General features: G+C 34.4%; 2 protein-coding genes across 2 annotated transcripts; one reads left to right on the forward strand and one right to left on the reverse strand.

The window, feature by feature from the left end:
• The first annotated feature begins 3,695 nt into the window (after window positions 1-3,695).
• On the forward strand, window positions 3,696-7,722 carry LOC142621473 (ornithine carbamoyltransferase, chloroplastic). The gene is made up of 5 exons (XM_075794725.1): window positions 3,696-4,015; window positions 4,892-5,226; window positions 5,486-5,617; window positions 5,723-5,998; window positions 7,364-7,722. Exons 1-5 carry the CDS (start codon window positions 3,778-3,780, stop codon window positions 7,544-7,546), a joined length of 1,164 nt encoding a protein of 387 aa, XP_075650840.1. The 5' UTR covers window positions 3,696-3,777; the 3' UTR covers window positions 7,547-7,722.
• A 129-nt stretch (window positions 7,723-7,851) lies between these two features.
• On the reverse strand, window positions 7,852-16,924 carry LOC142621472 (uncharacterized). Its single transcript, XM_075794724.1, has 8 exons — window positions 16,370-16,924; window positions 10,108-15,238; window positions 9,945-10,023; window positions 9,719-9,828; window positions 9,565-9,630; window positions 9,382-9,471; window positions 8,599-8,775; window positions 7,852-8,053 (listed from the first exon to the last, which is right to left on the reverse strand). Exons 1-8 carry the CDS (start codon window positions 16,750-16,752, stop codon window positions 8,018-8,020), a joined length of 6,072 nt encoding a protein of 2,023 aa, XP_075650839.1. The 5' UTR covers window positions 16,753-16,924; the 3' UTR covers window positions 7,852-8,017.
• Window positions 16,925-22,770: the final 5,846 nt, after the last annotated feature.

Here is a 22,770-nt window from a genome sequence, read left to right on the forward strand (position 1 = left end):
TAAGGGGTGTTTGATATTGTTTGTTTAAATTACAGTTTTTAGTGTTTAAATAATATTATATGTATTTTTATACATTTTTCCACTCACGCGTATTTTCACAAAACAATAACAATGTTACTAGAAATCTTTTACCAAACGGGCCCTAAATATTTAGAGCATTTGTATTAATTCTTGCAAAAATTCATATCTATTTTAGTATAAAAATCTTTTTTTTTATATTTTAAATAACCATTTTTCAAAAATGCACTTTTCAGATTATCTATTATATTGTCTATTTCATTAATATATCAAATTTTCTTAATTTTTTAAGTATTTATCTTTCTTTACATATCATTATCATTATCCATTTTCTTCATTTATTTTTTAAAAATAAAAAATACATATACACAGCTACAGTAATTGTTTAAATTTATACCAAGTGTAATTAAAATGGAAAAATGCTCTAAGAAATGAAACTAAATAAATTGAGCAAGAGTCAACGTGGACCTAACAGGAGTACATTAGTGAAATTTTTTTTATAAAGAATCAAAGAAATTACCCACAAAATGAAGGTGAAATTTATTTTAAGAATTAAAATCCTGAAGAGATAAGTACAGACGTAGTCTCATGATCACTCTCTTGAAATTTAAAAAAAAAAAATCTAATGTACTATGCTACCTCCCCACCTCAATTTGTTAAATGAATGAATGAAAAAGTTTAGGTATGCGATGTGACTCAGAATGTAAAGCAATCACTAAGAATAAAATAAGGAGAAAGTAAAACAAAATAGCTAGAATAATGAGAAAGTTAAAGAAAGATTCAAAGGTTTTAGAGAAGTACCAAACCTGAGGAACATACTCAAAGAAGAGAAGAAGGTCCAAAGTGTGGCAATTACAACAAAGATTTATAAAAAGATATCTTTTTGTTTTTTATGCTTTAAATAGAAAGTGGGGCAAAATTTTCAGCAATTCGGACAAGAAAAATTGAGGTTTGAGATTGAATATTATATATATATATATACACACACACACATGTGTGTGTAAGTGCTCAAAAAATAAAGATCCAAGCCCACTAAGAATAATGGTACCTTATCTTTCAAATAAAGCCCAACAATAGAGTTTTTTTTAGAGAGTGAGAAAAAACTTCAAGTGCAATTCTAAGCTAAGTTTAAGTTCATAGCCGAAGAGCCCCGAATAACAGATAGATGTAACTCAAGTAGTAATTGAGAATAATGTTCTCCTCGGGCTAGTCCGAGGTTTAGTTTCTTATATATATTTAGTACAAGCTTTACACAAGATAATACACTGTTCACTTCCCCGTTTTTCTATATCCTAGAGAAAGTGTCCGTCCGTCCCTTTTTTCCGGGAGGTTCCCTTCCTTTTATATTCTTCCTCCTTGCATCATAGCCCTCACCTATATACGCCTCAAAACATTCCTCAAGATACTTGCCCCATCAAAGCTCTGTTGAAGGTGGTAGAAGGGGCTACTAGCACTTGAAGTTACTATTTATGTGTCATTTCCACATTAATGCAGCTGATATGGTTGGTGTAGGACATTCAATGTGGAAGTGGGAGGTATATCTTTCAAGAAACTTCCCCCCACATCCCTTGCTCCCACTATGGTCCTTTCTTCTCTCCCTGAGCTTTCATAAGACATTCATTGCGTTGTTTCTGCTTCCATCCTCGAGCCAGGGGAATCCTTGGGGCATACTTATCCCTTCAGGGTAGTTTATGCAAGCCACTCCCATAAAGAACATGAAAGGTTAGCTGCACATCTAAAGTAAAATTTCTTTGTTCTAATAGCTTTTGTAATTATTTGTAAAGACCAAAAATCATGCACAAGCCCAACAGTTTAAAGGAAGTCCAATAATTCAAGGCCCAAAACAACGAATTTATAGAGAAGGAACAAAACAAGAAAGATAATGGCGTTTTGATTAATTCACCAAGATCAACAATACACTCTCTAAGACTCTCTCTCCCTCCAAAACTTGCCCCCCACTCTCTGTTTCTTCCTCTCCTATTTATATTCCTTGCTCTTGCTACCTCAACCCTTCATCTCTCACCTCACTAGCCTCATTTGCTAACACTTGTCTATTTACTTGTAATACTTGTAGTCGGTAATGGAAAGAAGTTCTAGTGCTGTGTCTTGTACTATTCAGGTCACCTCCACATTAATGCAACAAATAAATGTGGTGCTTCCTATTCAATGCGGCCAGAAAACTTGGTGCAGAGCATTCAATGCGGCGTTCACAGTTACCTACCCTCCATCCAGATATTTTCAATATCTCTCTAATGCATCACTGATTTACTCTTTGTACTTCTTCGGGTAACCCTGCCTCCGCATTCTCGGACCCTCGAGTCTTTGACTTTTGTCCTCCTTACCATAACTTTTATTCATTAGTCTTCACGTTTGATCCTCAGGTCCTTATCCTAGCTCCTCGGGTCCTCGGGTCCCCACATTATTGGTTAAAATTTAAGGTGTAATTAAGAATTGAGATCAGGTGCACCATGTGCAATTGCTCTCAATGGTTGAGATTAAGAGATGAAAAAAAAAAAAAAAACTTCCTATCTCAACCATTGAATTAAATAGATTAAAAACATTAAAAATTAAAAAATGAAATGGTAAAACCTTTTTGTAAGAGGAAACTAGTAAGTGATCCCTTAATTAATACTCTAAGGGAAAGAGATATCTTTTTTGTTAGAAGTAATGTTATAGTACACAACATTTTTCACAATAATTGAGTCAACGTGTTTTTATTAGGTTTTACGTGGGTTCATCATTGACATTATATTAGTATCTATCATTCACAATTCATTATTCATTATTCATTATTACGAAGGTTGTGTTTAGTTCAACAGAAAATATTTTTTGACCATAAACTATTTTTAGGTGAAAATATTTCAAGAAAAAAAAATATTTTCAATTGTTTGGTTGCGTTCCTAAAAATACCGCAAAGAATATTTCAAATATTTAGTTATGTTCTTGAAAATGTTATAGAAACATATTTTCTACTATTTTCTCATATCTGAAGCACATATATAATTAAAAAAGGAAAATTCTAGTTTAAAAAAACTTGTGATTGGGAATTGGTAGCGGTTGGCTACTAGAGGAGACTGTGGATGTTAGTGGAGGTGGTGGTTGGGCAACAGACAATGGGGATGGGAGGTAGAGGTTCGATCGATAAGTTTTTTGTGAAGTGCAAAATGAAGGTGTAAATCAATTTTCGTCATAAGTGCTTTAATTCTACCATCAATTGAAAAACAATTTCTGATTAACCAACATTTTCCATTGCCCCAAATACTCTTAAATGTGAAAAAAAAAAATTCTGGAATTACTTTCCATGGAACCAAACACAGTCAAAGTTATGGGAACTATGAATTTTTTGAAAGGTTAAAATTTGGAAACTTGCTTTTCACTTTAGTCTCTATTGTCATTTCTTTTTCTATGTCATAAAAAAACAAGGGAGGTTTTATAGCCAACACAGCTTTGCAATTTTTGTAATAAAATAAGGTAGATTAAGTAAATTAATTCCCTAAGTACTAGGTACTGTATTATTCTTTTAAGTAAATTTCTTCCTCTTTTACCATAAAAAAAAACAAAAACAAAAAAAATTATTCTTTTTTCTATCGAAAAGGAAAAAAAAAAGGAAAAAAAAGAATCCAAACACACCCTACACCCAAGTATAAACCCTCTTTTGCTTTTTAAAGCCTGTCACAACAAGAAGTAGCAACAAACACTACACTCAAAGGTCAGTTTCTCGCTCTTGCTCTTTGTTCAGCTTCTCAGAGAGAAACAACAATGTCGGCGATGTTTTCTCACTGTACACCTATCACCTCAGACAAAGCCACCTCTCTCTCCTCCTCATTTTATGGTCACAATCTCCGGCGATCGGCCCAACTTCCGGGAAAGTTCTTCTCGACCATTTCGGTGTCTTCTCCAGCGAGCTCTCCGGCTTTCCGATCAAGGATCGCTTGCCAGATTTCCTCCTCCTCCTCCGCCGCTACTTCGCCACCTTCTTCCTCTGTCAATGTCCAAGGTCAAATGCACGTCTCTTAATCTTTCGGTGATTACGAAGCTTTTTGATTATAGTCTCTCTGTTTGGGCCAATTCAATTCGATATAGGGTTTATGGTGTTTGCTAAGATGCTGTAGAGGAAAAAAGAAAAAAAAACTTGAATTTCGGGGTTTAAGAATTGGAAAATAGTTAAGAGAGATATAGAAATCTTTGTGTTCGTTGGACAATGCATGTTTATCTGTGTCTGTTATTTAGGCTCCTTGTAATGCTTGTGGTGATAATTGGGGTTTCTGATTGAAATTGAACATTAATGGACCAAAAAGGTTTTGAATTTATTTCGTTTTTGTTAGGGTTTAAGGTTCCTTGTTTTCGCATATATTCGTTGTCTTTGTCATTTTATTTGAGGAATAAACTGTAAAAATGTGCTTCTTAATGGTTATTGATTTTAAGGGTGTGTTTGGGTAAGATGTTGCAAAACGTTATTTTAGTGTTTGTAAAAAAACTATGAGAAATTGCTCTTGCAAAATGGAGGTTTGGATTCAAAAAACGCACTTTTATGCTCCCAAAACGCCTAATTTAACAGATCCTTAGTTTCATTATTATTATTATTATTTTTATTTTAAATTCTATGTGGTGTTTGAGTTTATATGAATTTTTGGGGGGAGAAACTTATTATTGATCAGAAAGGATCTTTTCAAGACTTTTGTGGTCAGTTTGTTAAAATTTGGTTTGATACTTGACTTTGAAAAAATGATGGTAGTTGGAGAATAGTTTAGAAGGGTTAAAAATCTCTTATTTCTAAGCTGAATCTCACAAGTTTGATGTAAGACGGTGTGTAATTTTCCTTGTTAAATGTCCTCTTTTGACACACAATATATTTGGGTTCCTCGTGTTACAGCGAAATCAGGGCAGAAGGATTTTCTGCACATTAATGATTTTGACAAGGCTACTATTTTAAAGATCTTAGACCAGGCTGCAGAAATCAAAGCATTGCTAAAATCAGGAGACAGGACATTCCTCCCATTCAAGGGGAAAACAATGGCGATGATCTTTGCAAAGCCATCCATGAGAACCCGAGTTTCTTTTGAGACTGGGTTTTCCTTGTTAGGAGGCCATGCTATATACTTGGGACCTGATGATATTCAGATGGGTAAGCGGGAGGAAACTCGTGATGTTGCTCGTGTTTTGAGTCGCTATAATGACATTATTATGGCACGGGTCTTTGCTCATCAGGTATGCTGGTGAGTTGTGGTGGTAAATTGGTTATTCTGGTTAAAGTAATTATTGGATCTTATTAGTTTTAACTTTTTTCTTTTTGTGTTAATGTTTAGGCTCTTCTCTTTTTTGAGAAGAAAGAGGGGGGGGGGGGGGTGTCTATATATATATATATATATATATATATATATATATATATATATCATTGCAAAGTTATTCTTAAAGTAATAGATCTTGAACATTGTTTTACAAATGCAATTCCTTGTTCTATTTGCAGGACATTCTTGATCTAGCTAAATATGCAACTGTACCTGTTGTTAATGGCCTGACAGACTTTAACCATCCCTGCCAAATAATGGCCGATGCCCTCACTATAATTGAGCATATCGGTCATTTGGAAGGAACCAAGGTCAGTCCATAGTGCTGGGTTGTCTTTTATCTTGCCACATCCTGCATACAATTTCTTGGTGTGTCTTTCCATTCTAATCTGATTTGATAAAAATGAAACATTCAGGTCGTCTATGTAGGAGATGGAAATAACATTGTACACTCTTGGTTGTTGTTGGCATCAGTTATTCCCTTCCATTTTGTTTGTGCCTGCCCTAAAGGTTTTGAACCAGATGAACAAACAGCTGAGAAGGCACGAAAGGCTGGAATCAGCAAGATCGAAATAACAAATGATCCAAAGGAAGCCGTTAGAGGAGCTGATGTTGTCTACTCAGATGTGTGGGCCAGCATGGGACAAAAGGAAGAGGCTGCCTTTCGACGTCAAGTGTTTAAAGGCTTTCAGGTATATGTCGTAATAATATTTTTATAAATAATTATATTAATAAATAATAATAAAAACCTTTTTTAATGCGTGATTGTGATGTATGAAATCTTTAAATTTTCGAAAAATATTTTTAGGTACTAATGTTTGTATTTTAAATTGAAGCATGGTAGTTTTTCATATACAAAATAATAGGCATGTTTTTAATTTCAAACGGAGACAAAATTGAGTAGATTATGTAAGACAAATTCTTTTTTGAGATGTCCTTGTTGTGTATTACAAATCATAATACAAGTTGAGTGAGTTCTAGTTAAGCTCAACTGGTGGAGTCTCTTGTTGTTAAAAGACCTGGGCTCGAATCCTGCCTATACAAAAACCTAAATTGCTGTCTTGACTTGATTATAAAGAGAAATCTTCATGGAGCAAATGCCATAGGTTGAAATTCTGTCGGGTTGATATTAGATAGACTTCCGTCTTATAACAAGACCTAAAGTGCACCATGTTATGAGTGATAGTTGCTAAAACATAGACATGATTTTTCCTATCAATGTTTTCTTATTAGTTACTTCAGCAGCAATATTTTTCACTCTATATGTTTTGTAAAGTTTGTGATATGATGGGGTGAGGGGACCTGCCAAGCAGTAGGAATGGCGGATCAACAGTGTAGATTTCTTTTTTTATTACCACATATTTTTGCTCAGGAGGATGCAAGTTATCTTCTCTTCACTAGTGACACCAGCTTTAGTCAATGAGCTCTGGCTCACTGGCACCCCCTCCCCTTAGAAGTTCTTGGTGGAGGGCGAGGTTGTGGGTTCTAGACTCATTAGGGGCATGTGGAACTTAACAATTCAAAAAAAAAAAAAAAACTAGTGACACAAGCCTTAAATTTGACAAGGAAATCACCCGTGCTGTTCTGAGCACAAAAACAGGAAAGAAACAAAGCTTTTCAGTTTCCTTGGAAATTAACTCTTCTGCTATTAGCAGTCTTTCTGCTGAGATAGGTTTTTTTTTTGTTGAAGAACTTCAGATTTCAGATGAAACCATGAAAATAATTGAGCGTGTCAGAAGTACTTTGTTAGTTGTTTTAAGTGAGGAAACCCATATTATTTTATTCCATTCATGTTTTGCAAAGTGTGCAGGTTTTCTGCTGTAAGATGATATAAACGTGTTTCACCAGCATCTTTTATCTTTTCTTGTTTGAAGCTTGAAAAATATATATGGTGATGACATCAATTTATTGAAAGTGTTCAAGCATGAAATGGTGCATATTATATTGCATTACTGGTGACATATATAGTTCCTGTACTGTGCCATGACATTGGTGTACTGCAAATTGCATCATTGGTTGAACACTAATGAGATATTTTTGCTTGATATTATTTGCAGGTGGATGAAAATCTTATGAAGTTAGCAGGCCCAAAAGCCTACTTCATGCATTGCTTGCCCGCAGAAAGAGGAGTTGAGGTGACTGATGAGGTTGTCGAAGCTCCAAACTCCATTGTCTTCCCACAGGCTGAGAATCGCATGCATGCACAGAACGCCATAATGCTTCATCTGTTTGGCTTGTAATTGCACATTAGGCCCACAAGTTGAAGTTGCTCAGTTTTCTGCTTTAACCGTCTACTAGGATTTTGTGGGTTAAGTATGTTTTTACTGTATCTTTTTCCCAATGTAGTGCTAGAACATCACAACTCAAAATATTGAGGTTTACTTTGAACTTCAATTGATGCTTATTTTGAAGGCTATTCTAGTCTGTTGCATGTTGGATAAAATTTTGTGAATTTCAATCGCTTCATTTTCCATCCTCACTAAAATCTTCCCAACCAAAGGGACCATTTGTTGGGGTGGGTGGGTGAGGAGATGTGGATAACAGGTTTGGTTTCTTTACCAAAAGACATCTCATTTTATGCTATTTCATGTGGTTACAACTTGCAGGGTTACAACGTGTGTCCAGAATTTGTACAAATAAGGAATAAAAACTGCCTACAACTTGTTTATGAATTGTATTACTTAGTTTAGGAGATATAATACTAAAACTATCTACCGTTCTTCCACATTGAATCTGTTCCAAGCCTCCTGGATGTAATAAACCAAAAAAAGAATATAGGTTAGCGAACTTTAAAAGATTTGGATAGATAAGACAGTCAAAATAATAATAATTCAGGACTCTTATTTAAAAGCCTAAGTGCCAAAAGCCCAGATTGCTTCTTTAAAGTTTCTATCCTAGAGTCTCTCATGATCTAGCCTAACAGTTAAAAAATGCAAACCAGAAGAGAAAAGGCAGATATCTTGAGACATTTATATCTTCTCACAGTTCACACCCCAGACTGCTTAAGCCCATTGTTACATGACCAAGGGATTTGCAGAACAATAGAATATCAATTGCACCATCCCTAGTGAGAAGCAGCAAAAGAAATCCAGGAACTAATTACAATCAACTTTGGGGTATCACTTTAGTTTTTGACTGGCTGTTGAGTATCAGTGAATCAATGCAAAGGACAACCTACACGTATTGCATTGTTCCGTGCAGTTTCTTATCGACTTAAATTTAATGCTTATGCAAAACCTAATCCAGATCTTCCACTTGATAATAATGCAAAAGATCAGCATCAGAAACACACCTTTAGAAGATCAAAAACCTTTTCACAAGTGTACTTTTGCTGAATGCTTGCACCCCTCTGCTGCAGCTTGTCAGGATGAACAAAAAGAGTCGCTTTACGGTAAGCTTTCTTTACAGCACTAGTCGTAATAATATCTGTTAGAGGAATTGGTTGCCAACTACTATCGGGCCCAAGTATCTGCCAGTGAAAACATCTCGTTAAATCAAATACTGATTGAAATGCTTGAATTAATGCCAATGGAAGGTAGCTTGGAATTTACTGTACTCATTATCAGCGCATACAAATAATTTAGAACATAAAGAGTCAATTTTTACCATGAGAAATTAAACATTTCTTTAATAGCAATATAGCAAGTTTTATCTATTGCAACCAGATATGATTTGTACAAGCACAGATGCAATTCTTTATGTTGGTTGTGAAAGCATTTACAATGAAAATGCCAGCCTTGTGCCCGCCCCACCCCCCAAAAAAAGCAAATAGATAAAATGCTGGTGATGTCTACACAAGGAAGCGTTACCTTTGCCATCTTACCAGCATTCACCAGCAGATTAAAAAAAATCGTATGAGATTAGGAAAATAAAAAACAAAGAGAGATAGTATTTCAACAGATATAAGGATATTATACAATAATTAGACTGGTAATATATTAAATCAATGGTAGAGACAGTCAATAAGTCCCAAAAATCCAATTGTTATGCTATCCTATAAAAAATCAAGGTTAAGAAGTACTAAGCATGGGGATACAAGTTTGTAATAAAAAGTTAGTACGAGTCTTGCACATACATATTGTAGGGTTGAAAGCAATGCCCTCAAGTTCCCTTCCTTCCCATTCGACCACCTTTTGACATCAGCATCAAGTGCTTCTGCTAATCTCTGCCATAAAATGAGATTCAGACAGTTAGACAACACTTCAGGTCTTAGCTGCAAGCGCAAGAATTTCTTGTCCTTAATAGAAAAGATCATTACATTTCTCTCGGCTTGCTCCTTCTGTGCAAGAAGATCACGCATATTCTTCTCTGCAAGAGCTTTTGCCTGAAGGAAACCAGAAAATGCATTAAGCAAGCATGTTACATGCTAAAATATCTGTATATTTGAATCTAAGCAAAAGCAGGAAGCATACCGCGCGTTCTACTATTCTTTGATGCCTCTCGGACCTAGCTCTACACCTCTGAACCGATTCACTATTAGATTCGCCATTAGATCCATCAAATCCCTCAGTAGAGTGGGAAGCTTATCACAAAAATATAAATTGTTCAGAAGTGGGAAAGCAGGAATTAGTTAAATCTTCACATTAATTAATAACCGAGCCATATATCAAATGCTATTATAGGGGTAGTGGGACTCACAATATGACCCGCCACCATGACTTGAAGAATTGGGGTATCTTGAATTGCTGGTAGGACATGAGTTTTTTTGTTGTAGATCCTGCAGGAATTTCTATCAACTATTAATTTGTCATGTCACAAGTTTCATGGGAAATGAGTGATACAAGATTTAGCAGAGACTCACATTGGCTGAAAAGCTCTGCCTCATTCCTTTATCTCTGGAAGCACCAGAAAGTTTCTCACCAACAAACTTTTCAGCCTGGTTTCTTGCCTTGAATGCAGCCTTCTCAGACATTGCTTTTTCTAGGGCACGCTCTCGAGCCTCTAAAGTTGCTCTCTCTACAGCAGCACGTTCAGCTTTAAGTTTGGCTTCCATAGCAGCCTTCTCAGCTGCCGACTTTTCATTAACCTCAGCAGAAGTCTTCCCCAACTTTTCTCGGGCCTCTGCCATTACCCTTCGACGAGTTTCAGCAGCTGCTTTCTCCACAGCAGCCTTTTCTGCTCTTTCTCGGGCTTCAGCAAATGCCCTTTCGCGAGCTTCACGGATGGCTCTTTCAACAGCCATCTTCTCTCTTTCTCTTTCCTTTTCCCTCTCTTTTGCTTCATCTATTTTTTTAAGGTGCTCCTTTTCCAATTCTACTTCCTTTTGCAAAGTGTCATTACTTTCCTTCTCTTCCATTGTCAGGGTTGATTGATGATTCTGCTCACGTTTGTTGGTAATCTGGGTTATTTTGATCTCCTCAGTTGTTTCTTTACCTTTGCCTTCGCCTTCAATCAAGCTGGGTTGCTCAGTTTGGTTCAGTTTGTCCTCGTTATCATCCCATCTATCCTCATGAGAAGAGGTAGAAATATTCACTACTTCTTCCTGATCTGCAGAAAATTCAACTTCCTCGACATTCTCATAAATTTCCCCCAGTTCAGGATCCATTTCTTCAATGTTCCTTCCCAGATTGCAGACTATTTTTTGTTCTTCCGCATTTTGGTCATGTTGTTTTTGCCCAAAGCTCATGTCAGTTTTAACAAAATCTACCCCATTCAAGTAAAAAACAATGGTCTCTATTGTATCTTCCATTTGCTGCTTCATCTCAGAGTGTATAAAGGCATCTTGAGGAAAACCATCTGTTTCAAGTATCTCCTTATCCTCAATGTCATTTTCTTCTTTAACTACTTCTATCTCTTTTCCATTCTCTTTGTGTTCAAAGGAAGCTGTATTTGCTTCTACTGTACTCCTGTTCTCTTCATGTACAGGTACCTCTGGATTTAATTCCACATCTTTATTGTTGTCCATATGTCTGCTTGCTTCCTGATTTTTGCTTAGGTTCTCTCTTTCATCCTGCTTACATCCATCAACAGTTGCCTCAACATTTTTCTCATAATGAAGAGCTAGTTCGGCCTCTTTCACCACCCTTTCATCTTTGACTGCTTGTTCATTTTCTATTTGTCTGCTCACTTCCTGATCTTTGCTTTTGTTCTCACTTTCATCCTGCTTGCACCCACCATCAGTTGCCTCAAGACTTTTCTCCTGATGAAGAGCTTGTTCGGCCTCTTTCACGACCTTTTCATCTTTAACTGCTTCTTTCTGCCTTCCATTCTCCTCCTGTTTAACGAAAGCCTTATTTACTTCAATTGTACTCCCATTTTCTTCTTGTGCTGGTACCTCTAAAATTAATTCCACACCTCCATCATTTTCTATAAGTCTACTGGCTTCCTGACTTTTGCTTAGGTTTTCACTTCCATCCTGCTTACGTTTATTATCAGTTGCCTCAAGATTGATCTCCTCATAATTAAGAGTTTCTTGGGCCACTTTCAATCTCTTCTCTTCTATCCATTTGTAAATCTCATTTTGTCTCTCCACTTTTTCTTCAATCTGATCAGTATCACCTTTAAATAACTCCTCATTTTCTCTAGCCTCTTGAAGCTTCTCGTTCCCTTCCAACTCACCAGTATCTTGAAGACTATTCCTAGTTTCTTCTTCATTGGGGAAGTCATTAAATCTTATCTTAGTTATTGACTGTTCATCTATAAACTTTTCAGTTTCTTCCTCCCTGAGGGCATCTTTTTGCTCCTTGCCAATTTCCAGTTCGCAAGCCTCCTCAGTGTCTTCTTGCTTGTGGGCATCCTCCGGTTCCTTCTCAATGTCTTTCTCCTCAAAAGCCTCTTTTGCATCTTTTTTAGTTTCTATATACTCCTGAGACTCTATTTGCCTCTTCATGTTTTCATTATCATCTAACTCTTGGGTCTCGATGTTTTCCTTCTCAATGTCTTCCTCCTCACAAACCACTTGTCCTTTCTTTTCAATTTCTAACAACTCCTGAGCCTCAATTTGCCTCTTCATGATTTCATTTTCCTCAAACTTTTGGGTCTCGATGTTTTTCGCAAAATTTATTGGTTCCTGAAGATCTCCCAGTTTTTCTTCAAAAGTTTCCTGTTCATGGCAAGCTTTTACTTTCTTCACATTTTCTACCCACTCTTGAGCCTCTATCTGCCTCTTCATGTTTTCATTTTCCTCAAACCCTTGGGTCTCAATATTTTCCACATAATTCATTGGTTCTTGAAAATCTGTAAGTGTCTCTTCAAACATTTCCTGTTCATGGGATGCTTCTACTTTCTTCACATTTTGTACCCACTCTTGACCCTCTATCTGCCTCTTCACGTTTTCATTTTTCTCAAGCTCTTGGGTCTCAATAGTTTCCACATAATTCATTGGTTCATAAAAATATGTTAGTGTCTCTTCCCATTTTTCCTGCTCATGCGATACTTCAACTTTCTTCTCAGATTTATTTTGCTCCTGTACTACTCTTAATCTCTTCTCATTTTCTTCCAGATCAACTGCAATAACTTTCTGCTCTATCTTCTCTTGCTTACAAGCCTCCTCAAATGTATTTGCTCTCTGGCTACATTCTTCTGGCTTCTGAAAGCACTCTTTCTTTGTCTTATCAGCCTGCTCAAACTCCAACATTGTTTCTTTGTGTTTAACTACCGTCTCAAATTCATAAAACTGTTCTTCTGCATCCCAAACTTCTGCTGCTTCCTGCATATGATCTGCTTGAGTTGGTTTCAATTCCCTCTCGCAAGTTTCTCCTACAGCTGCTTCAGTGCCAAAAGCTTTTTCCCTGACTCTTAAGTCTGGAGTTACATGACCTGCTCTCTCCATGTTTTGCTTTCTCATACCAGCAGAATCTTGTACTGGAGCATCCTCTTTTTCATATAAATCCTTCTTTTTGGATCGGTTTGCCTTGTCTGCAATTTTGCCCTCCCTTCTCTGCTCAGCTTTCAGACCATCATTAGAGCTAAGCTTCACATGACTTTGAAAGCCTTCCTTCTTTCTCGCCATTGATTCTTTTGCAATCTTCATTCTTGCTTGAGCCTCCTCTATTGCCTTTTCCAAAGCAGCCACAGATGCAGCAGCAACTGAATTTACATCTACTTCCTCATCAAAGCATGGTGGTGAAGAAACATGTCCAGCACTTTCAAAGTCAGTTCTGGAAAAACCAAACTGAGAAGCCATTGGTCTCTTAGAAGCACCCTTGCTATCACATGAGTCAGGCAGTTTGCTTGAAGATGGGGAGACTTTCGAAGAATGTGCTCCATGGCCATATTCAGATGCACTAAACAACATATCGATTGAATTGGACCTACTCCGATTAGAGTTATTTTGAAGTGCAGCACCACCTCTGGACCTCTGTTTGCTAGCACCACTAGCAGGAAGATCTGTCACAACTTTTGCGGAATGAATGCCTTCAGTTATCCTGTCACTGAAATTTTTGTTAAGAGACACATCATTTACCGCAGAGGTTACTGGCTTATTGCTGTCATTCATCTGCAAGGGGCTTCTTTCATCAATTAAACGTGGATCACATGAGTTAGGCAGTGGGCCTGAACATGGTGAAACTTTCAAAGAATGTGCTCCATGGACATATTCATTTACACCAAATAACATATCAATTGAATTGGACCTGCGCCGATCAGAATTATTTTGAAGTGCAGCACCACCTCTGGACTTCTGTTTGCTAGCACTACTAGCAGGAATTTCTGTCACAACTTTTGTGGAATGAATGCCTTCAGTTATCCTGTCACTGAAATTTTTGTTAAGATACACATCATTTTCAGCAGAGGTTGCTGCCTTATTGCTGTCATTCATCTGCAAGGGACTGCTTTCATCAATTAAACGTGTATCACATGAGTTAGGCAGTGGGCCTGAAAATGTTGAAACTTTTTTCCCATGGCCATATTCATTTGCACCAAACATCATATCAATTGAGTTGGACCTACGCCGATCAGAGTCATTTTGAAGTGCAACACCACCTCTGGCCTTTTGTTTGCTAGCACCACTAGCAGGAAGATCTGTCACAACTTTTGTGGAATGAATGCCTTCAGTTATCTTATCACTGAGATTTTTGTTAAGATACACATCATTTACGGCAGAGGTTACTGGCTTATTGCTGTCAGTCTTCTGCAAGGGAGTGCTTTCATCAATCAAACGCATATCACACAAGTTAGGCAGTGGGCCTGAAAATCGTGAAACTTTCACAGAATGTGCTCCATGGTGATATTCATGCATATCAATTGAATTGGACCTACGCCGATCAGACTTATTTTGAAGTGCAACACCACCTCTGGCCTTTTGTTTGCTAGCACCACTAGCAGGAAGATCTGTCACAACTTTTGTGGAATGAATGCCTTCAGTTATCTTATCACTGAAATTTTTGTTAAGATACACATCATTTACGGCAGAGGTTACTGGCTTATTGCTGTCAGTCTTCTGCAAGGGAGTGCTTTCATCAATCAAATGCATATCACACAAGTTAGGCAGTGGGCCTGAAAATCGTGAAACTTTCACAGAATGTGCTCCATGATGATATTCATGCATATCAATTGAATTGGACCTACGCCGATCAGACTTATTTTGAAGTGCAACAACACCTCTAAATTTCTGTTTGCCAGCACCACTAGCAGGAAGATCTGTCACAACTTTTCTGGAATGCATGCCCTCAGTTATCCCATCACTGACTTTTTTGTTAAGATACACATCATTTACTGCAGAGGTCACTGGCTTATTTCCGTCAGCCATTTGCAAAGGAGTGCTTTCTTCAATTAAATGTGTATAACCAGGAACAGCATGAAGCTGAGCTATGTGGGTTGTTACATTTGTCCCATTTTTGCCTCCTTGATTGACTTTATTGTATGACATGTTGTACTTCTTCACACTATCAAATGACTGATAAGATGCCTCATGGGAATTCATCTGATTCTTTTCTCGATAATCCAAATGATCCTCCACTTTCAAAGGCAGTCCTCTTTCAGCTGGAGTCCTCCTACATAATAACAAATAGAAATAACAACATATGGTCAATTCTCTACCCATACAAGTGGACCAATTCTGAAGAAAACTAGTTCATCCCTCTCAATGTCATTGCAGGCATGAAGAAATAAGAAAATGTAATAACATAGAAAGGGAAAAGAAAATGAGGTAGAATACTCTACTAAACGGTGCACTATAAGATATTTGTGAAAATTTATGATAAACATCTAACAATACAAGCTTATAAGAATCCAATCAATGTCAATTTCTTCAAGTTAGAAACAAAGGACCACATCAAACAAAAAATCCAGCATAGAAAATATATATATATATTTTTAAATCAAAAATCAAAATCCAAAGAGTGACACTCCCAGAATGACAGATAACAATTCTCCTATGCATCCATTAATATTTCTAAGCAGAATTGCTGTCATAGTATGTGATAAAAAAAATAACAAGTTAACAAATAATAAAGTCCATTTTGTGTTCCCTTCCTGATTCATATTCTGTGAATAAATCATAGAATATGAAATTGACAAACTATTCCAAAACTTTCTTGAAATCGCATCACCAAAACAAGAACACGGTTCGGATTATCCTCACTCCTTCACAAACTATTCCGAAAATTCTTGAAATTTACATCAACAAAACAAGAACACGATTCGGATTATCCCCACTCTTTCACAAACTATTCCTAAACTTCTTGAAATTGCATTTACTGAATAGATAGTTTCTAAAACGCAAATATCAAAACGAAGCGAAAATCCAACTTCGTTGTAACTCAAATCCCCATTTTGCAAATACATAACTCAAAAACCCATTTAAAGAAGTAACACAGAAGAAAATTTTATATGAAGAAAAAAAAAAAAAAAAACTTTTTTTAACTAACATTAATTGGACCAAATGGCCATATGTAACACGCTTTCACTGCTGAGTTCCAACTTCACAAAACTTATTTCCCCCAAAACTTTCTTTTCCAATAATTTCTCAGAAACCAAGCAGAGCTTACAAGCTCAAAAAAAAAAGCACAGCATCTGTTCCCAAAAACGAGAACTAGCTGTGAATGCACAATATTCGCCATTTTCAAGTAGAAATAAAAAGATACAGAGACAGATGTGATCTGAGGCAAAGATTTTGAGCTTACCGCGCTTTCTGAGAAGAGCTATTCTTCTTCTTCTTCTTTGACTCAGAGATGAGTTCCTCATACGAAACAGCATAATCGAACTCTTCAAAGCCACCGAAAACGTTTGAGTAATCGAGTTTCGAGCTCCGAGCAGCATCAACATCAGCATCATCAGCCGAAACGTTTCTTTCATTCAGCGCTGGGATATCAAGAATCGGAATCGAGCAGGCTCGCGACGCTTCGCCGAATATCTCGCTGTAGTCTTGAATCCGAGACGAGATGTTCGGAGCCCCGAGCTTCGACGATGGTGTGGAGAAAACGCCGTCGTATATGGATTTTGAACTGAAGCTATGGCCGCTGGAGAGTTTCTTGGAGATAGTAGCAGAGGACGCTTGGTACTCCATTGTCAGCGAGCGTTTAGGGTTTGTTCATGCGTTTCGTTTCGTTTCGTTTCGTTCCTCTTCTTGTTCTTGTTCTTTGTTCTTCTCTCTGTGTGCTTTCTCTGCTGAAAGCAGAGTCAGACACGCAGAAGAAGAAAGAAAAGACCGAGAAAATGTCAGAGCTGAAATGAAAAAACAAGAGGCGAGACTTTGCCGAGAAATTGAGGGTTAAAAAAATGGAGGTTTTAACTGTCACGTGTAAAACATAGCAAAAATTACTTTAAGTTATGATTGGATGCAGCTTATTATTGAAAATTAAAAATTTATTACTGAAAATACGGTAGTAAAATAATTTTTAAAAATGTAAATAATGCTAAATTTACCTAAAAAATGTGAAAAGTGAGTTTGGTAGTATGTGAACAGTACCATTGGGACCCACTAAAAAAATGTGAACGCGTGGATTGAGCAGAACGCCCAATTCAAACGCACGCGTAATGTCATTATACTATTCAATCTATCAAAAAAAAAATTCAATTTTATTTTTAAGTACAAATATCACTTAAGTTGAATTTGGATAGCTTAATTTTTGTCAACTTATTTTATTATTCAACTTATTTTTGCTACTATTCATAGGCCCCATTGCACTTTTTAAATACTATTCATGGGTCCCACAGTACTATTTCAACTAACTTTTACCTTTATCTGCAGTACTTTCAGCAAAAAAATTTCAATTTCAGCAAAATAAGCAGATTCCAAACAGACTTTTAATAATGTTCGATAATTTCTTTTATATATATATGTGTGTGTGTGTGTGTGTGTATATATATTCATTTCTAACTATCTACACACTCCTTTTTTGATTTAAGAGAATCTATATTACTCTTAGCATCTAAATTCTCGTTTGGTACGTGTATTTAAACACATGATTTCAGTTTTTAAACAATATTACATGTATTTTCACACATTTTTTCACCCACATGTATTTCCAAAAAATACAAATAACATTACTAGAACAACCTTACCAAACGGCCTCTAAATTACAAGAAATATGATGTTTGACAATCTAACTATTTATATATTTGGTTTTATTATGAATTTAATAAGAACCATGAGAATATGAGATGCTTATATTTGATTTATGTTTTATAATTTTTAAGATTTTTTTTCAAAAATCTCTTTTAATTTGTTTTAAGTATTTTTTTTTAATCTTCCTTAAAATATACTACAAAAAAAAAAACATAACATAAACCATAAATTATGAAAATTTTATTAAAATTATTATACAACATTAAATGTCATGTATAACCCAAAAAATTATTTAAATTTTCAATTTATAATAATAATTATTGTTATTTTATTTTATTTCTATTGATTAAATGGTAAAAGGAAATGGGTGAAATTTTAGTTTATAAAAAAAGTAACTTTTTTTTTAACATGGGAATGTAAATACCTACAATTTTTTTAAAATTCACATTCCTATAAAAAAGAGCTGAGTGGGAATCCAAATTTTTTCAGGATTCATAAAAAGAAAGCTCAAGTGTATAATTATCACCCCATACCTCATGGTACATTGCTACTTGAGTTTTTTAATAACATATGGGTATCATTAGCACACAGTAAGACATACTATTACAAAACCTCGTTACTATGATTTTTGAATATTAGAAAGTATAAATTAATACTTGAACCCACCTCTTGGTACTTGGTTTGAAATGATGGGTCTTCACAAAAACTTTTTACCGTTGCACCACACGTGCTGGTGGTATTGGTTGTATCTAATATTAGCTAAAACTTTATAAAGTTTTTATCTTTTTTTGTATTTTCCAAAAAAACAAATGTTAGTTGTTTTTGTATTTTCCCAAAAAATAAGAACTGTTACATATTGGCTGAATCGGTGATTATTTTTTTCTTCTTGTTACATGGTGTGACCTGTGACCGGTAGAGCCCTTGAGAGTTGAGAGTGAGAGACAGAGGTGATTTTTGACGCTCACTGTAGTATTAGCTGTTGTCGTGTTGCATGGAGTGTTGTTTCGTTTCGGCTTCGCTAAGTTTGCTTCTTCACACGTACAACCTGTCAATCAAACACGAGATACAGACAATGGGTATTTTAGTCATTACGTCAAACACTAAAACTTGAGCGGTACAGCTGTGGATTCTCTTGTGACGTGGCGAGCTGACAGAGGCTTTCGGTTTCCCTCGTATATATATATATATAGGATTCAGATCTTCTAGAGTTCCTAGGGTACTCTACTAAGTAGAGTTCATTAAATCCTAACCACTCTTTAATGATTTAATGGTCTAGATTTTGCCATGTCATAATTTAATTAACAATCTTCTTATTTGTTTTTTTTACAACATTATTTTATTATTTAAATAATATTATTTATTAAATGCTTGATGGCAAAATCTGCAATTAAATCATTAAAGAGTGGTTAGGATTTAATGAACTCTACTGGTAGAGTACCCTAAGAACTCTAGAGGATCTGAATCCATATATATATTATATTGTTAGCTCAATTGAATAAAAACCAAAAACAAATTATCTATACTACTATTTATGAGACTTTTTTTGTTTAAATTCTTCATTTTTAGTTCAAAAATATCCCTACAGTTTTATGTTTAAATTGAGACAAAACTAAAGGACAATTCGATAAAAATGCAACTCTAACCTCCACTAAAATATTGCTTAAAAAATAAGACCACTCTCTTATTAATTTTTAAATTAATTTATTCACTTATAAATTATATTTTTAAAATAAAATTATATATATAAAATAATTAAATACAATTTTTTTCTACAAAATAGGACCACTAAAAAAAAAAAAAAGAGAAATGATATGTCCACAATATTTTCCCAATATTTTTACAACAAATCTTAAGTGGCAGGTTGTTACTGGTTGTTATTGTTGGGCAAAAAAGCAATCTTAGTGTTAGATTCAAATTTGAACCAATAACAACTAACCATTTATAAATTGTTGTGAAAATATTGTAAAAATGTTGTGAACGTAGCATCTTTAAAAAAAAACTTTATCACACGCGCAAAGCGCATGTGATAAAGCTAGTATATTCTATGGGCCTGTTAGATATGAGATTTTGAACAACAATTTTCAGTTTTTGAACAATATTACACGTATTTTCACAAACTTTTTCACCCACACGTATTTCCAAAAAATACAAACAACATTATTAAAACAACATTACCAAACATGCCCTATATAGTTTTCTTGTTTTGTTTGTTTATGTAGTTTTATTTTATATTGTTGCTGGATTTCATCGACCAAAGATGTTCAACCGGTGATAGATGCTCTCTTTTTTTTGTAGTTAATTGGCTTTCAGTTTTAACATTGTGATTTTGGACAAGTCATCGTTTTTCCTGTTGTTGTGATTACTATTTATTGAACAGTTCTTTTTGTTTATTTGTTGTGTGTTTAATCAAGGAGTGAACCTAAAAACCACAAACCAAAAAAAGAAAAAAAAATTGTGGTGGGAATTTGCTATCTCAGTTTGTCTTGCTTTTATTTGGTTTAAGATTGAATTAAATAAAACTTAACTTTGAGTTTAAACAAGTTGGCTTTTAAGGAAAAATTAACCGTTTACTTGTAGTTTAGATTTTTTATCATTCATTATTTGAAACTAGACTCTAACCACACACGTGTTCAAAGAGTTTTTTATTTTTTTGAAAAGGTTAATAATTTGAATTCATTATAATCTGAGATTACTACATTTTTCAATTACAAAAAAAATCTAGGGGTGTGATACATATTATAATGGATGCAAATTATTAACCTTTACAAAAAAAAATGAGTAATTTGAAAATCATTAGGAGAGTGGTCATGTTTTATAGATAACGTTTTAGAGAGAGATAAAGATGTATCTACTTATTAAAACAAAGTGTATATATCTGTTTTGTTTTGTTTTTTATAACTACTATTTTTTTTTTTAGTTTTGTTTTTGGATAAGTATGGGGTGCTTTTTTTTTAAGGAAAAAAACAGTAGTAACATGAGTTGTTTAATTTATTTTTCTATTAAAAAAAATAATAAACGTATAGTTATTTTGAAGAGGTGGGTTAGTGGAAAAGTGTTTCTATTTTGTAGGCAATATTTTAATGCAAGTTAGATATATATATTTTTACCAGACTATCCTTTAGTTTTTGCCTCTACTTAAATCTAGAGATGGAATGGTATTTTGGAATTAAAAAAAAAAACTGGTCCAAACAGAGAAAACCCTTTAAATAATAGTATAAATAATAAGATTCAATTAAAATCACTCACCTAAAAAACTTCCTAAAGAATAATTATGTCTTTATAATCATTATAATGTTTTCAAATTTTATATATCCAACAGCTAGATCTACTCTTAATTCCCAGTTAATTACATCTTTTTTTTTTATTTGATAAAAAATTAATTACATCTTATTTTCACATAAAAGTAGATTTTATATATTTTGTACACAAATTCTACAATTATATGAGAAATAATTACAATATAATATATATATTTTTTTTTTTTGAGAAGGATTACAATATAATATTAATTTTGCAGTTTGAAAAAATTTCCCTCTTAGACCCTGGTCTTTTAACTCTTTTAAGTGTTATCAAACACCTTCGGTATATCCCATTGGTCGCCTGTTTTTTTTTTAAAATAAAGTTGAGGATTCTTTGTCGTTTCGGATAAACGAAGCTATAGATTCTAGCATGGCAAATTGGCAATTATATGAGATTCTCAAACGTTCGAAAAATTTCAAATCCCAATACCTACACATGCATGGATGGGGACTAGATACTGACGGGGTAATAATGGTGGGGAATTAGGACCATGAAGTGTGGTCACACCTACCAATAACTGCATGCCATGTGGTACCAAAAAAAATATTTTTACAGTTTTACTTGCCCACCGACCAGTTTTACACAGTTATAACATTATTATTATTCTTTTGTACAGTATCACACACAAATTCTTTTATTAAATTTTACTCACAGTAAAACAAAAAACTGAAACGGTAATTGAAACAATGATTTGTTGCTTTTTTTGCGTGTTAAAAATGTATAAAATAATATGTCTGTAATAAGTTCAACTCATTTTATTTTTTTGAGTAAAGTTATTGGATCATAAAAATAGAACCACAACTCCACAAAAATTGAAAGTGTCATTACGTGGAAAAGCCGTTGGGTGGCACGATAAATTGTTGGGCAAAGACGGTACGTTTTAGTACGTACATATCCTTATATGTCATCTCCATAACCATAAAATCTTCCAAGGCAATAATTATTGACTCCATATTCTATAGGTGAAAATTTACGAAAACTTTTTTTTTTTTTTTGGTCACATTAAAAGCAGAATAAATGTTTCTCAAAAAAATAATAATAAATAAAGCAGAATAAATGAACAGAGATATTCTTCGGTTTTGGGCAATGGCCCCCAAATTTTTTAGATTTTTTAGATTTTTTAATAAATATTAATATATTATTAATTTTAATAATTTAGTTCAATAGAATGACACTTGACTTCTTCAACAATATTATTAATACTTTTAAAAGTCATAAATAAATTTATAGATCTAAAATTTTAATTCAACAGCAAAAATTATTAATAACAAAACTAAAAAATATTAAACTCAATCAATCCATTTTACCCAACACAAACAACCTAACACTTTAAAAATTTTAAATAAAATAATTTTGCCTTTACCTAGTTGCAAATGCATGCATCAAATGCTTGCGCTTACATTTCCAGTTTCTACTGCCACTACGGAGCAAATTTTTTCAGTTCTGAATATCATAAAAACTAACCTTCGAAACTAAATGTAAAATTAGTTTTTGATGGATGCTATGATGTTATTTATTGAAAAATACATCACTATGACAATTGTACATATTCAATCATAGAAAATTTTATGAAACTTTGTGTAATTATAAATAAAAAAAAATCATTATGAAACTTTGTATAATTATAATTATACAAAGTTTCATAATGATTTTTTTTAATATACTTCTCGCTTCTTAATTCTAAGTCCTAAGTCCCTCCTTCCTTCACACACGAAT

The sequence above is a fragment of the Castanea sativa genome, chromosome 1 (genome assembly GCF_040712315.1).
Source record: "Castanea sativa cultivar Marrone di Chiusa Pesio chromosome 1, ASM4071231v1".
Taxonomy (NCBI): domain Eukaryota; kingdom Viridiplantae; phylum Streptophyta; class Magnoliopsida; order Fagales; family Fagaceae; genus Castanea; species Castanea sativa.

What these genes read in the sequence shown, in the direction of transcription:
- LOC142621473 (XM_075794725.1), top strand. Translation starts at nt 3,778, where the DNA reads ATGTCGGCGATGTTTTCTCACTGTACACCTATCACCTCAGACAAAGCC. An exon ending in TTCCTCTGTCAATGTCCAAG is followed by an intron (nt 4,016 to 4,891) that starts GTCAAATGCACG and finishes CTCGTGTTACAG; the next exon opens with CGAAATCAGGGCAGAAGGAT. An exon ending in AAGTGTTTAAAGGCTTTCAG is followed by an intron (nt 5,999 to 7,363) that starts GTATATGTCGTA and finishes TATTATTTGCAG; the next exon opens with GTGGATGAAAATCTTATGAA.
- LOC142621472 (XM_075794724.1), bottom strand. Translation starts at nt 16,752, where the DNA reads ATGGAGTACCAAGCGTCCTCTGCTACTATCTCCAAGAAACTCTCCAGC. An exon ending in GGCAGAGCTTTTCAGCCAAT is followed by an intron (nt 10,024 to 10,107) that starts GTGAGTCTCTGC and finishes AAATTCCTGCAG; the next exon opens with GATCTACAACAAAAAAACTC. An exon ending in AGGTTTTTGATCTTCTAAAG is followed by an intron (nt 8,054 to 8,598) that starts GTGTGTTTCTGA and finishes TATTACATCCAG; the next exon opens with GAGGCTTGGAACAGATTCAA.